General features: G+C 34.8%; 2 protein-coding genes across 2 annotated transcripts; one reads left to right on the top strand and one right to left on the bottom strand.

Annotated features, from left to right (window-relative positions):
* The first annotated feature begins 5,716 nt into the window (after positions 1-5,716).
* On the top strand, positions 5,717-11,070 carry LOC144567769 (holliday junction resolvase). Its single transcript, XM_078317941.1, has 7 exons — positions 5,717-5,841; positions 6,067-6,164; positions 6,380-6,509; positions 7,130-7,216; positions 7,537-7,689; positions 7,956-9,484; positions 10,091-11,070. Exons 1-7 carry the CDS (start codon positions 5,779-5,781, stop codon positions 10,959-10,961), a joined length of 2,931 nt encoding a protein of 976 aa, XP_078174067.1. The 5' UTR covers positions 5,717-5,778; the 3' UTR covers positions 10,962-11,070.
* A 1,638-nt stretch (positions 11,071-12,708) lies between these two features.
* On the bottom strand, positions 12,709-13,796 carry LOC144567427 (dirigent protein 16-like). The gene has a single exon (XM_078317563.1). The coding sequence runs from the start codon at positions 13,736-13,738 to the stop codon at positions 12,914-12,916; it is 825 nt and encodes a 274-aa protein (XP_078173689.1). The 5' UTR covers positions 13,739-13,796; the 3' UTR covers positions 12,709-12,913.
* Positions 13,797-14,066: the final 270 nt, after the last annotated feature.

Here is a 14,066-nt window from a genome sequence, read left to right as displayed (position 1 = left end):
TAGATTTTTCATGAGAGTGAAATTGATTTACATGAAATTCTATATAATAATGTTTTAACTTTTAAGTAATAATTAGTAATGTACTTATTAAAATTTTATTAAAGTTGATAAGATGAGAAATTGTATGTCTTTTGTTATAAGCAAGATATTAAATTTTGCTTTTATTTGCATGTTTTTTTTTAATTAAAGAACAAAGATATTTGTATTTTTAATTTGTGTTTTGATAAAAAAAAAATTTAGCAGAAATTATTTTTCATATTAGTAATGTAATTATATATGTGACAAATAAATATGTCTTAGTGTGTTATTTAATAAATAATAAAAATAATTATTATACAAGTATTAACCGTTATTTACCCGTTAACGTTTCGTTATCTGACAACTACAATGGGTAAGGATAGGGTACGGGTAAGGCAATTTGTAACGGGTAAGGGTAGGGTATAGGTAAGAATAATTTGTGGCGGGTATGGGTATGAAAATGCTTCCACTCGACTTTTACTGTACCCGTTCACACCCCTAATTGGATCCAACCTTCTTTATAAATTCATTTCAACTGAGTTAAATTTTGAGTTTAGATTCAGACCGTTTAATTTGTTAGGTAGTAATCTAGCAGTCAATCATAATTCGTACTTTGTTCATGAATTGGATGATTAATGTATATCATTTTGTTCCATGAGTTTTATTGCCTTTATGAATCAGTTCATGACTGAAATTGTGAAACTTCATAATATAGATGATAAATACTCTAAATAGTCACTAATCGTGGTAATTAGCAGGAACACTAATTAGCCATTATAAGGTTAGTATGTTGATTAAATGATGGTTGAGTTTCACAGACCATAGACAAAGAGTTGTCATTTAATTACATAGATACATGTTAAGAACATGATATTTGACTGATCCTAAATGAGATGTTAAATGGTAATGTGTTTGTGTCATTAACGGTTTCATTTCAGTGTTAAGTTATACAGTATGAGGTGTGGTCTTTCCTGTTGTTTGAGCAATAATTTTTTTCATCTATTTGACTAATTTGCAAAAACATACAATTATTGAATTTTATGATTTCTTTTATTTTTGAAAGATATGTAAGTTCAAGTCAAATGGAATTGCATTATGAAATACTTGGACTGAAGAAATCATGAAGACAATTATCAAGAATACAAATTGTAAAATCAGAAGCTTGGTAAAGTATGTTTGAGGCTGTTTACACAGGGATCAAATGTTGGTAACGTTTGTAAAACGTTGTAACTTTTTAGGCCTGTCAGAAATACTGAAGTAACAGTTTGATCAAACTCAGAAATAGCTTAAAATGTTGTAACGTTTTATAAACATTGTAACGTTTTAGGACTGACAGAACTGATGAAGCACAGCTGTACAGAATCAACTTGAAAATGTTATAACGTTTTAGGAATGTTAGAACGTTAAGTACATCTATATCAAATTCAAAATTCAAGTTACAAACGTTATAACGTTTGAAAAATATTGTAATGTTTTAATTAAATCTGAGCTTCAGAAATTCCTGTTTTTGATCAAGTTTTTATAGTAGAAAATGTTACATAACGTTTTACAATCGTTGGTAACGTTTTACTAAGCTATCAGAAAATTGAAACCCTAAATCACATTTTGAACTAAAACGTTGATAATGTTTTAGGTCAAATAGATCATTTTTGAGCTATCTCTATAAATAGAGCTTTGGGCTTTCTTCCCAAATTATCTGAGCCGGCTCTAAACTTCTAAAAAATGATTTTCTGAGAGCTTAGCTTACTCCATTGTTGTGAGAGCTTAAAACTTCAAAATTTCTCAAATAACCTCAAACCCACTTCACTAATCTTAAGTTAGCTTAGATTAGAGTGATCTATTGAGTGTTTCTCTTGAGTAGCTTGAACTAAGAGACCTTGTTATCATCTCTTTGAGTTGGCCGATTGATTTTTCGGTTGGTGTGTAAGGGCTCAACAGTTCACAAGTTGTAATCCTTTCGTACTGGGTAATAGAAAGGCGTACCCACAAGAGGTTGCGAAGCTCCGGAGACGTAGGCCTTTGTTTTGCCTAACTCTGTTAACATCATGCGTGTCAAATTTCTCTAAACTCATCTTTTTACTCTTAATTGTAATTATTTTCAGTTTTTAGAGCAATTAATGGTGCAACTAGTTAACATTTCCTACATGAGAAATGTGTATTTGTAAGTGTTATCAAACGTTGTCTGTAAAAGGTAGTTATAAAGGTGACATTTCAATACACATGACTTGTGCGGAGGAAGAGATGCTCACCAAAAGTACTATCATCCCTCGTATTATTATATGAGCGATAGTAACACTGGGCCCCTTGATAGGAGTAGGATTATACGTATACGGTATGATTAATAGAGATTAATCATATAAAATAATCTACTCAAAGATCAATAAAAGATTAGGATTGCAGGGATGACACATACCTACCCTGAACCTGATCTGTTGCTATGAGACGATGAAATTAACACAAGTAAATTAATAAGTTTACTGCAATGGACAACGTCATCTGTGTAATTGGAGGTCACAGTGCACTACCAGGTGCCAACTATGATCTATAGAAATTAAAACAGTTTTTAATTCTATTGCCAACATAACACAGATTCTATCGGGTCACACTATATAGGAACCTGATCAGAGAATCTTATTATTAATTATACATAGTTATAATTAATAAATAAGATGGCGAAACATTAATTATAAATATTATAATTAATATAGAAATATCATAAATATGATAGGCTTAAACAGATTAAAATTACAAGCGTGTATGACACATTGTGTAATTATTGTTATAACCACAAATGAAATATAATTATTCAGAACAATTATATATATGAAATAGTATATTTGGGCCTTAATTATATTTAGAATATAATTAAGAAAGCCCAAGAGTTAAAACCTAAAAGCACAGGTCTGATATTATTCATTCTAGGCCTTATACTATTCAGTCTGGGCCATTCTGGGCCCATGTACTATTCATATTGAGCCCAAATCAAAGCCTAATAACCATTTATTCTGGGCCTTGAACTATTCATTCTGGGTCTTTCTGGGTCCAGAACTATTCATTTTGGACCCTGTAAATACATTATTGGGCCAGGGGCATTTTGGTCTTTTCACCCCAAGCCAAAACCGACTTTACACCCTTGGAACCGCGGTTGAATTCAGTTTTGAAAGGTTGTATCCAAATTAAATTGGTCTCGGTTGAATTCAGTTTTGGAAGGTTGTATCCAAATCCGGATGATGTTGTTACTCGAAAAGAAGAGGTAATCACTAGTCTTAAAGTTCTATTTGAGAAGTATTCAAAGGAGCAAATGGCGGCTAAGGTTAAGGCTGCCGCTAAGTTTGCCGCAAGCACCTCAAATTCAGCAACAGTTGCTGCCCATACGTGCGGGCACCAATAGATGATGATTTTTATGCTTTTCTTAAGACTAGGGGGTAGAAAAGCCACCCAAATCTGACCTTGAGTCTATTTGGAAGAACCTAATTATTTGGTAGAAAATGAGATTCTTTTGATGTTTTGAAGTGGTGGAATCAAAATTCCAGCAAGTATCCTATTCTAAGCAAGTTGGCACATGACGTGCTTTGCATTCCGATCATGAATGTGGCTTCGGAATCGGCCTTTAGTGCCGGAGGTCGTATATTAGACGACTATCAAAGTCCTCTCTCGAAAGATATGGTGGAGATTCTCGTTTGTGGAAGTGATTAGATAAAGGCAACCGCAAAAACCACCATTCAAACGTTACAAGTAAGATTTCAGTTTCAAATTTGTATTAGTTTAAAGCTTTATACTCAGCAATCTGCTATAGAGAAAGTGCTCGCTGTTAAGGCCAATGATTCGAGACCAATCAAAGAGAGAAGAGAATGTTTCAAATACAAATTTATTTTCAGCAATCCGCTATAGAGGAAGAGAATTTGGACATTCCAATTCCAAATGAGCAATGATTAATCCAAAATGGTATGATATCCTTCAATTTAGTTTATTTCTGTTGTTCTTTTGTATGAATTAAGACTAATTATATTTTATACGTATTTTCAGGTTGCTACAGATTAAATAATCTCAGTTGTGCAGAAAAAAGAGGTACTACAGTTAAATAATTTTTTGATATAGTTGTTGCTAACCTATTAGCTTTCTAAGATTAGAGTAATAAGTCAGTAAATACTTAATCTAGTAATGTGGGATTAAATTTAATTATGATCAACCCATAAAAAAATTGTGAGTCAGATTGGTCAACTTAATTGTGATTCTTATGGTTTTCTTTTATTTATCTCCAGTTGGCTCAAAGCCTATAACTTCCACTTTCTCTTGTTATATGGTATGATGATATGATATGATATGTTTTATTTTTGCCTATTAATTCTTATAAAAGACCTATCATTCTATCAAGCATCATTTGTATTCATCCTTTTTTCTCTTGCTCTTTTTGTAGGTTGAAAGGTGAAGGCTGGAGATATGTACATTTTTCTTTTGTTCAAAGTGCTTAGTGAGATGTTTTTAATTTGTGGATTGTTTGTTAAATTATTGTGGAATGTGAAATATTGAAGATATGTAGTTTTTTCTTTTGTTAAATGATTACTGACATGTTTTCAATTTGTGGATTGTTTGTAAAATTGTTGTGGAATGTGGATTGTTTGTTAAATTTGTTAGTTTATTAAATTGTTGTGGATTGTTTGTTAAATTTATAAATTGTTTGTTAAATCGATGTAGACTGTATTATTACAACACAACAATCGTTAGTTCAAAACTTCAAATATTCAACATTTCAACATCTTAAACTAGTTTGCTCATGAGTTACGAGCCAACTCGAGTTACTCACGAGTTGAGTTCGAGTCAGCGAACCAGCTCGGCTCGGTAATCCCAACTCGAGTCAAGTCGCCTCACAATCTTCTGAGTTGAGTTCGAATTATCCATAACTCGAGCTAACTCGGCTTGTTAGCAACCCTAGAACCGCAATATACACTTATAAATAGGGGTGGAGGGTGATGGTAAAGGCATACCAAATTCCATTGAAAGATTGGAAATCTGATTGATCGTCTGCGGAAGCCAGGTTCCTTTCTTTCTTGATTTTTCCTCTCACATAGTGTTTGGGTTAGGAAAGAAATATATACGTATAGAAGTATATATTTTGAGTGGTGAGCGGTTGTAATCTTGCGTAGTCAGCGGTAACTCTGCTTTTACACATAAGTTGTGAATCAAAGTATCTGCAAAGCACGAGACAACTTGTTTAGCTGAGTGCTGCGAGTATAGTATTTCTGGCAGAAGAAATACTCGCTCTCTGATCATTCTTGGTGTACTACTAATAGAGGCACTAGACATCTGGTGTTATTGTCCGAGGAGCAGCAGCGAGGCAAGACCAGCGGCAGTTCCAATTAGAATTTGGAACTAAGGTATAATGTTATATTAATTTATTTTATTGTTAAATAAATTTAGTTTTAGAAATCAATCAAGGAGATAGATCTTTGGCTTAAGTTATACGTAATTTTTTTTGTTTTTTGGTCTTTTTCCGCACTTAAGCCAATACAAGAATAGCACCAAAATCCAACATAATCTGAACTCAAAATTTGAGTTACTTCAGAGGTTCTAGTAGGACAGACCAATCAAAGAGATTCTTAATTGTAGTTATGAGCCCAAATTAGGCCCGGTAAGGCCCAACGCACAAGACGATACCCAAGTCTGACGCGAAATTTTCTGGAGCGGGAAGGCGGGAGAGAGAAGCGCTCGCTGGTTCCACGCCCAAAAAGAGAGAGAGAGAGAGAGAGAGAGAGAGAGAGAATGGAGGCGGAAGCGAAGAAAAATAATCTACAGTCCCTACTGGAAGTCATTAAGGCATCCGATGTGAGATTCGATCTTCTTTCTTCTTACCCTCGATATAACGATTTCAATGTTTGCTTTGATACTGTAATACCAAAATTGATATGCGCATTGTTGGAAGATATTATTGTTATAGCTACGTTCAGTGGCAATTTCACTGCTTAAGCAGGAACTCAGATATACTGTTAGTTTTAAGATTCAACTATTGGAATCTCCAGTTGAAATATCTTGTTATTTTTTTCCTTACAGGTTTTGGAGAAAAGAATTTCGCTGATTAGCCAACTTGAAGATTCCTTTCAATTTGAAGTTGCTGAGCTAGGGCTTTTGGCCGATTATCTTCTTGTATCCTTTGTTCCTCTTTAGGTAGAACCATTATTGTATTTTTTTACTGACACTGTATCATTTCGTTGTGCTTATTCAGGGGGTTTTAGTGAATAAATTACCTTAATCAGCTATCAAAGCACTGCTTCAAAACCAGTCAATCCATTAGTATGGTTGGCATGGTATCTTTGACTCTAATTTGATATTTATAGTTTTGTACCTTAACAACTGCTTGGTTATTTTGGGAAGATTCGACATGTGTCGGTGCATCACACTGTATGCTACACAAAATGATTCTTCAAATTGCCATGAAGTGCATGGAAGTGGACACCACAACATGTCTAAGCCAATTTCTTGTCCTCAGTTCAAAGGTTTTTTTTAATTTAATTTTATTTACTTTTTATAAGCATGTCTTTATGAAACTCACTATACTTCATTGTTTTAGATTTCTCTGTGGAATAGATTATGACTTTCTGATATAAAATTTATTTTATATTAGCAAGTCCAAATTAGTTTAATTTCAGCGATTAAAATATTTCGGTGAAGTTTAATGACCTTTGTCTAACAATAGCTTAATTTTATTATCCATAGGTTTTGCATTAAAATTATTATATAAGGGTGGGGTTAGGATCTGTTGACAAAGGCTTATCTTGACAACCCTGACAACACTTTCTCAAATCATGCCAAAATAACTTTTAAAATAGAAAAATATTACAGACATGTGGTTTTCCTTGTAAATTGACTGTGTATAAGTTTTCATGCAATTTAAATATTATTTGATGTTCCATCAAATGTCGTAAAATATGGACCATTGCAAATTTCATCTCATTTGATGATCAGTTAAACCTGCATAAAAAATTGATTACATTTTACTTTTCGGATTTAAAAAATGTGTTATATTTTGACAGTTGTCAATGGATCCCCACCCTTGTAATATCTCTCTTTTACTGACTTTTGTTAACAGGATTTGTTACTATTTATCATGTAACAGGCAAGCTCCTGGTGTGAAAAGCATTTGAAGGAAACTGGAGCGATTGATGAGCTACAGGATGAAAATCACTCAACTGCTTTTCAAAAGGTTCATTTGTTGTAAAGTCAAAGTTACAAACTTGCAATTTTCAGAATCAGGATTCTATGCACAAATGTCTTTTAAATTTTAGAATCTGGTGTACCATGAGCGTATGGTTTGAAGTAAAGTTGCAATCTGGGGGCGGGGGTGTTGTTAGAATTACAAGTTCAAGGTGCTGATCGTCACAAAAAAGAAGTATGAGTGGTGCCTTACCCGTTTGTTTAGATGAATCTATGTCAGGGTTTGTCTCTGGAAAATGAGAAGTCTACAGAAATTGTTGCATAATATCTTTTCTTCCTTTTTGGTTACTAATTTAAGATTCATTGCAGATCATTTTAGATGTCTTGGTTTTTGCCTCCAACCTTATCTCAGTTCTTACGAGTTCTCGCATTACAAAGGAAGATGAAAATTTGATGCTTATGACTGAAACTTTCATCTCTGAGCTGTTAAACCTAACCAAGGCTTCAATAATGGACAATAAGGTACATATGGTCATCTCCAGTTATGCACCAGTATGTTCCAAATACAACAACAAAATCTCATTTGCTGTTTATATTAACTACAAAGTGCCGATTAAAAATCCAACAGAGTCTAGTATTGGCCATGCTAAAGACTTTTCTTTAGTGGTGCATATAACTGCAATGCGCTGGTAATGAACCAAACTGTTAATGTGCAGTTATCTGGTACTACAACTATATAATTATGTCCTGCACCATGTCTCATTCTGATTATTAACTTTATGAAGCAGAAGATTTGTAATGTCTTGTCAGAAGTGCTCAAGGTTGCACAAAATATTCTCGAAGGAACAAGAGCATTATGCACAACTTATTCTGATGCTTCCAAAATGGATACCGCCACAAAAGAAGAGAAGCTCAATAAAATTGGAGAAATAAACTTCACATCCCTTGTTTCGAAAATTACAAGACACGCCATCCAAACTTCATATGAAATTGGGGTGTTTGCTGCATCTGGTGGTGGGACCTATGTTACCTTGCTCAATTTATCGTGGAAAGGTGTTGTCACCTTATTGCAAACTAATAAAGGGGCTTTAGATGAGAAACTTAAAGTGGGTGATATTATCACAACTCTAATTTCTCTTGCACTCGAGATGCTAAAGTCAGCCAGTGAAAGTTGGTCTGTGCTCACACTGGAGGAAGGCCCGAGTATTGCAGAGGCCAAGAGGGCATTCTTGCCAATAAAGTTTTTCTTGATTAATGCTGTGCGAATTTGTTCTGCATTTCCGTTAGAAGCCCTGGTGGTGCAACGCAAAATTGTTGGCTGTGCATTAGTTATTTCAAATCTAGGTTTGTACTTTAGCAAAGAGACCCGGCTGAGAGCAGCAAGTGAAGCAATTGCAGAATACGTGGGCCCCACGTCTTTTATCCTACTCCAAGCAGTTCTAAGCTCCGATGCTATGGATTCGAGTGCCAAGTGTGAAGTTATTGGGTGCTTGTTTCAAAACAAGCAAGAGGTTGATTTTCTGAAAACAAAAGAACCAGATCTGCTAGCTTCAATGTTCAGCACGGATTGTGATGCACCCTTACCGGGTGGGGTTCTTCTCTTCTTGAACCTTCTTCGAACTTCTCCCTCCCTTGGAGAAAGCACAACCATAGAGTTATCTAAATGTCTTGGAAATCTATTTAGTAGTCTGATTGATGAAAGAACATACCCATTTGTTCTTGGTTTGGAAATACCAGTATTGGAAAACTCAAAACCTACTCCTGAAATTACATGGAAATTAATGTATACCTTTGTTGTACAAACCCTGAAAGCTTTTCTGATATTTGTGGCTCCTTCAAGTGCAGTTGCATGGATGGAAGTGGAAACTGTTTTGCTGGAAAACCTTTTCCATACGCACTATCTATGCGTAGAAATTACAACTGAGCTGTTATGCTTTGTGCTTCATCATGCCGAAGCTGCCCTAACATATCAAATCATAGAAAACATCCTCTCTCTTCTAAGAATAGTTGCACCACATGGTTTAAGTCCAAGAATCGCACGTGCTTTTAATACTCTTCTGGCATGTGGTAGCTCTGACATAGTTGATCGGATTTACACTTTAATATCAAACGACGAGAAATCTGGCATCTACTTGCAATTATTAGTGGAAGGATTCCCTTTTGACTCGCTGTCTGAAAATGTAAACAGGATTGCTATCAGGAGACTTTTCTTGGTGCTAAATGAGTTTATGGAGGCTTACTGTAGAGAAAATGGAGGCACGTGTACTGATTTGATTGGATTTCCTGTACATGCTCTGGCCTCTGCCTTACTTTTTTGGTAAGCACACTAGGCTAGTTTACTGTAGGAATTTTCCAATAAACCCTAGTTGTCATGAAAATTGCTGGACCCATACCTCAGTCATTATTTTCAAAATAGTTTCGTTCTAAATTCATTTACAGAAAATTACTTATTGCTTCAGGTTTGTTCTGCAACAGTTTTAATTTTTGAGTATAATATAAATTAGTATTTAACATCTGAGGAAATAAGTTCTGTTATGACATTTTTTTTTTTTTTTTTAAAAATATGTTTCTTAGAGTTTCAAGTGAATTTATTTTTCAATGAAGTTATTTTTACTATTTCAGTAGAATTACCTTTTTTTTTGTATCACCCGTTGGTATCGGAGTTGCATAATGTGAATCTAATGAAAATAGCCTAAATTAGTCTTTTCCAACAACATAGGTTCTTCTTACAAATAGGGGGTTTCTACAAATTCTTGGCTAAATTGGGGATATTCTGCGAATTTTCCTTGGATTTACATACATACTACTTTTCCCACTGCCTGTCATGACTTGAATATAAATATATAATCTTGCAGTGAAGTTTTTGTTTTATATTAGGTTTTCTAATTATTTGTTCTTTGTCTTCTTTTCTTTTGCCCTGCAGTAATTTGAAGGATTGGGACATGTTAGACGAAAAAACAATCTCCTCGCTCTTCAAGTTCACACATTGTCTGATTCATAGCTACAAAAATGCACCCAATAATAGCACCAAGGTTTCTCTTGCCAAGCTAATCAGCTCCATGCTAGATATTATCTCAGAAACTAAGCAACTATATGGTTATCCTGAAATGAGCGAGTTAGTTACAGATGTGCATTCCATTTTCGTACCAAAATCTGACACCAATACCACTTTCTTGCCATCTCTGGTCCGTTTCATTACTGGTCTAAGTCACATGAAGATACCTGAAGGCAATGACAATTCTGTGTCCACTGCAATTTGGGACCTGAATCATATCTTGTTAAGAGAAAGGCACTGGGCAGTCATGCATCAAGCAGTAGCTGCATTTGGGTATTTTGCGGCTCATACTACTTGTACTCAGCTCTGGCGGTTCGTACCAGATGATGCAGCTCTTTCTTATGATACCGAGACTGGTACAGTCACTGATGAAAACCGGTTCATGTCTGAACTAAAGGCATTCCTTGAAAAGGAAGTTGCAGCAAGTGTGGCTGTTTTTTCTGGTGAAGAATTTGGGTTCCTTAAAAAAGAAGGAGAATCTCTTCAAAAGAAAGTTGAATCATGTACCAGTGTTGCTGTACCAATGGAAATGGGGGAGGAGCAAGAGGTTCTTTTGAGAAAGAAAAGGAAGATTCCAGAAGGATTTTGTGAAGGTGTAGTCCTGTTGCAGAGTGGTTTGAAGGCCATGCGTGGTGCGCTTGATCAAACTGACTTGGCTGGATTTGAAAACGAGATTTCGTCTCATATGGCGTCCCTTGAAAATGTTATTTCTCATTTAGTGTGCTTATCTGACTCCTAATAAGGATGGAACTTGTAAAATTTTTACGAATGAAATCTTGGATTTGTGTATACGGGTAGTCCAAGATCAATTTGGCCCAATGATTAAAAAAAAAATGATACAATGATTGGAAAAGCAATGTGAAACAGAGATGGTTCATTTTTTTTTTTTGATAACTCAGTAGATAGTTGGTTCATTCGTCGAGGAAATACTTAGCTAGCAACAAGTGCTGAAGTACTCAGTCACAGAATGCTCTATATTCCTTCAAATGTTACCAGTTTGATTTTGTGTTTTTTCCCCCACAATTGCTTTTATATAATCTTATTCGTACCAATGTTACTAATGCGCTTTTGTGTATATTTTTTTTCCCCTCAATTGCCACCTTTGATCATCCATCTATTAATTTCCACGTTATTTCTGAAACCAAAAAAACATAACATCGTATAGTTTCACATAATTTTTTTTTATTTCATACACAAAGCTAATGATTATCAAAATACTATACATATATGTTAAGATAGCGTATCCGAAGATTTTGAAAACTGTAGTGTTGCTTAATCTTATTTTATGTTAAATACGACATTTGTATTATTATCTTGACACGCCATATATTTTAGGACTTCCCGGTCCCAAAAGAAATATATTTTTCAGATATACAAGGTCAAATATCCAATTTTATCCATTTCAAAATTACTTCGATGTCGTATTGTCAGTCAGAAAAATTAGAATTAAAGAATTGTCAAATGTCAGCTTTAACATGCATCGTTCATTCTTGGCAATTTATCAAAAGGACTCAGCCCGACATTTTTATTTTTACCCCATTCAAATATTATTTTAATAATAATAACCAAAGTTTAGCAAAAGTTTTAAAAATACCCCACCTCTGGAAATTTTCCACAGGCTGGAATTTTAATTCCCGTTTTTTTTTTTTTTTATAAAACAGAAATTTGTTTTTTTTTTGTATTGAAATATTAGAAATGTTGGATATATTTCTTTGAAAATAGATGGAATACAATATAATTTGATTTATTAGAAATACTGTAACAAATAACCCGGATCAATATTTTTCAGGTCGGATTTTTTGCGGCTGTAAGAAAAATTAATATATTTCTGTATGTGTTATTGGAAAAAAATAAAAATGCTTAGATTCTGAGTTATTGATCCCGGTTCAAAAGTCACTTCTATGTAATCTAGAAAATATTGTGATCCTTCTAGGACATTTAATTTATAAAAAGTTGTATCTATTTTGAGAATTCTTTTTGAATAATAAATAACTTAAAGTTTTTGTTTTTTTTCAAAAATAGATACAACTTTCCATAAATTAAATGTCTTAGAAGGATCACAATATTTTCTAGATTACATAGAAGTGACTTTTGAACCGGGATCAATAACTCAGAATCTAAACATTTTTATTTTTTTTCCAATAACACATACAGAAATATATTAATTTTTCTTACAGCCGCGAAAAATCCGTCCTGAAAAATATTGATCCGGGTTATTTGTTACAGTATTTCTAATAAATCAAATTATATTGTATTCCATCTATTTTCAAAGAAATATATCTAACATTTCTAATATTTCAATACAAAAAATAAAAAAATAAAAACAAATTTCTGTTTTATAAAAAAAAAAAAATGGAATTAAAATTCCTGCCCGTGGAAAATTTCCACGGGTGGGGTATTTTTAAAACTTTTGCTGAACTTTGGTTATTATTATTAAAATAATTTTTGAATGGGGTAAAAATAAAAATGTCGGGGACTCGGCGCACTGTATTGTACAAATAATATTTATATGAATTTTAAATTACATTGATTTTAGACAAAATGAAGAGAACTGCATTCTACTTGGATGCTCACACAAAAGCCGCATGCATACTGGTATGAAAACACAAAACACAAAACCAAAAACAAACACAAGCACACTCTCACCTAATCAACCATGGGCCTTACCACGGGGCTTTATAAGCAAATCATTTAATATTTAAGATTAACAATGATCCTTAACAATGTCACAGCCCCATCACTGACATGCTGACCCGATGGAATAAGCGGCCGCACCTCTGCAAACCCACAAGCACCCTTGAACTTCCCGGTCCCACCTGTCACCGACAAACGTGACATTGTTGTACCGATCTTATACACGCCAAAGAAGTTCAATGTATCACCATACTCCCCGTCTTCCATCATAGCCGTGAATGCCATCATTTGGGTGGTCCCATCAGCAGAACTTGCCACATAGACACCTTGAGCCTTGCCAATCCTCTGGTCCCCTGAATTGGGCCCAGCAGTCAGGACATCATCTATGACCGTTATTGTGCCGAAACCAAGGCTAAGGCCATCAGGTCCCAGCTGAGTTTGGATTGGGTTAGAAGGTGTGGGCCCATTGGCAGTCTGTTGTACATAACCGGACCCTGCCAAGCCAGTATCCAATGGGATGCCGGTATTTCCGTTGTATGTCGGGACTGCACCGTTGGAATTTGGAATTGCAACGCCATTTCTGGGGGTGTTGAATCCAATCGGCCGTGCAAATGGGACTTGTCCGCTGTAAATATTACCGAGCAATCCTGTAATGGGCCTGGCTGTCGGGCTTGATCCTCCAAGTATGTCATGCATGTATAATTCTAGGCTCGATTCACCTGTTCCCGTAGCAGCGCCGGTGCTTCCTTGGGTTTGGGTTCCCACTGTGGGTCCTGTTACTGTGCCGGTGCCGGTTAGCGGTACCTGTGCATGAGAGGAGGTGATGTGGATAGTGATAATGAGAAGTAAGGTTATGGTGATGGTTTGGAAGGAGGTGCTCATCTTTGTTTTAGAGAGAGAAACAGACTTAGAATCTTAATTTGTTTTGGTTATGGAAAAGGGAATGTCCGATAAGGTATATATGTAAGAGGAATTTAATGAATGCTCTGAAATGGATAAGTTGACACAATGACGAGAGGGAATGAGTGTAGCAGTTGCATTTGTGCTACTTTGAAAATATACGTGTAGTGGGTGTAACAGATCCTTATAAGTAATTTTTTTTTATATTATTAATGAATGTACGTAAATTAGAATAATATATAGGAAGCATTGGCTTGCCTATAGACGCCTTCCGGCCATAAGTATATTTATTTTTTACATAATGATTATG

This window comes from Carex rostrata, chromosome 16 (genome assembly GCF_964058835.1).
Source record: "Carex rostrata chromosome 16, lpCarRost1.2, whole genome shotgun sequence".
NCBI lineage: Eukaryota > Viridiplantae > Streptophyta > Magnoliopsida > Poales > Cyperaceae > Carex > Carex rostrata.
The sequence above is the reverse complement of the archived record's forward strand: the minus strand, read 5'-3'. Positions and strand labels throughout refer to the sequence as shown.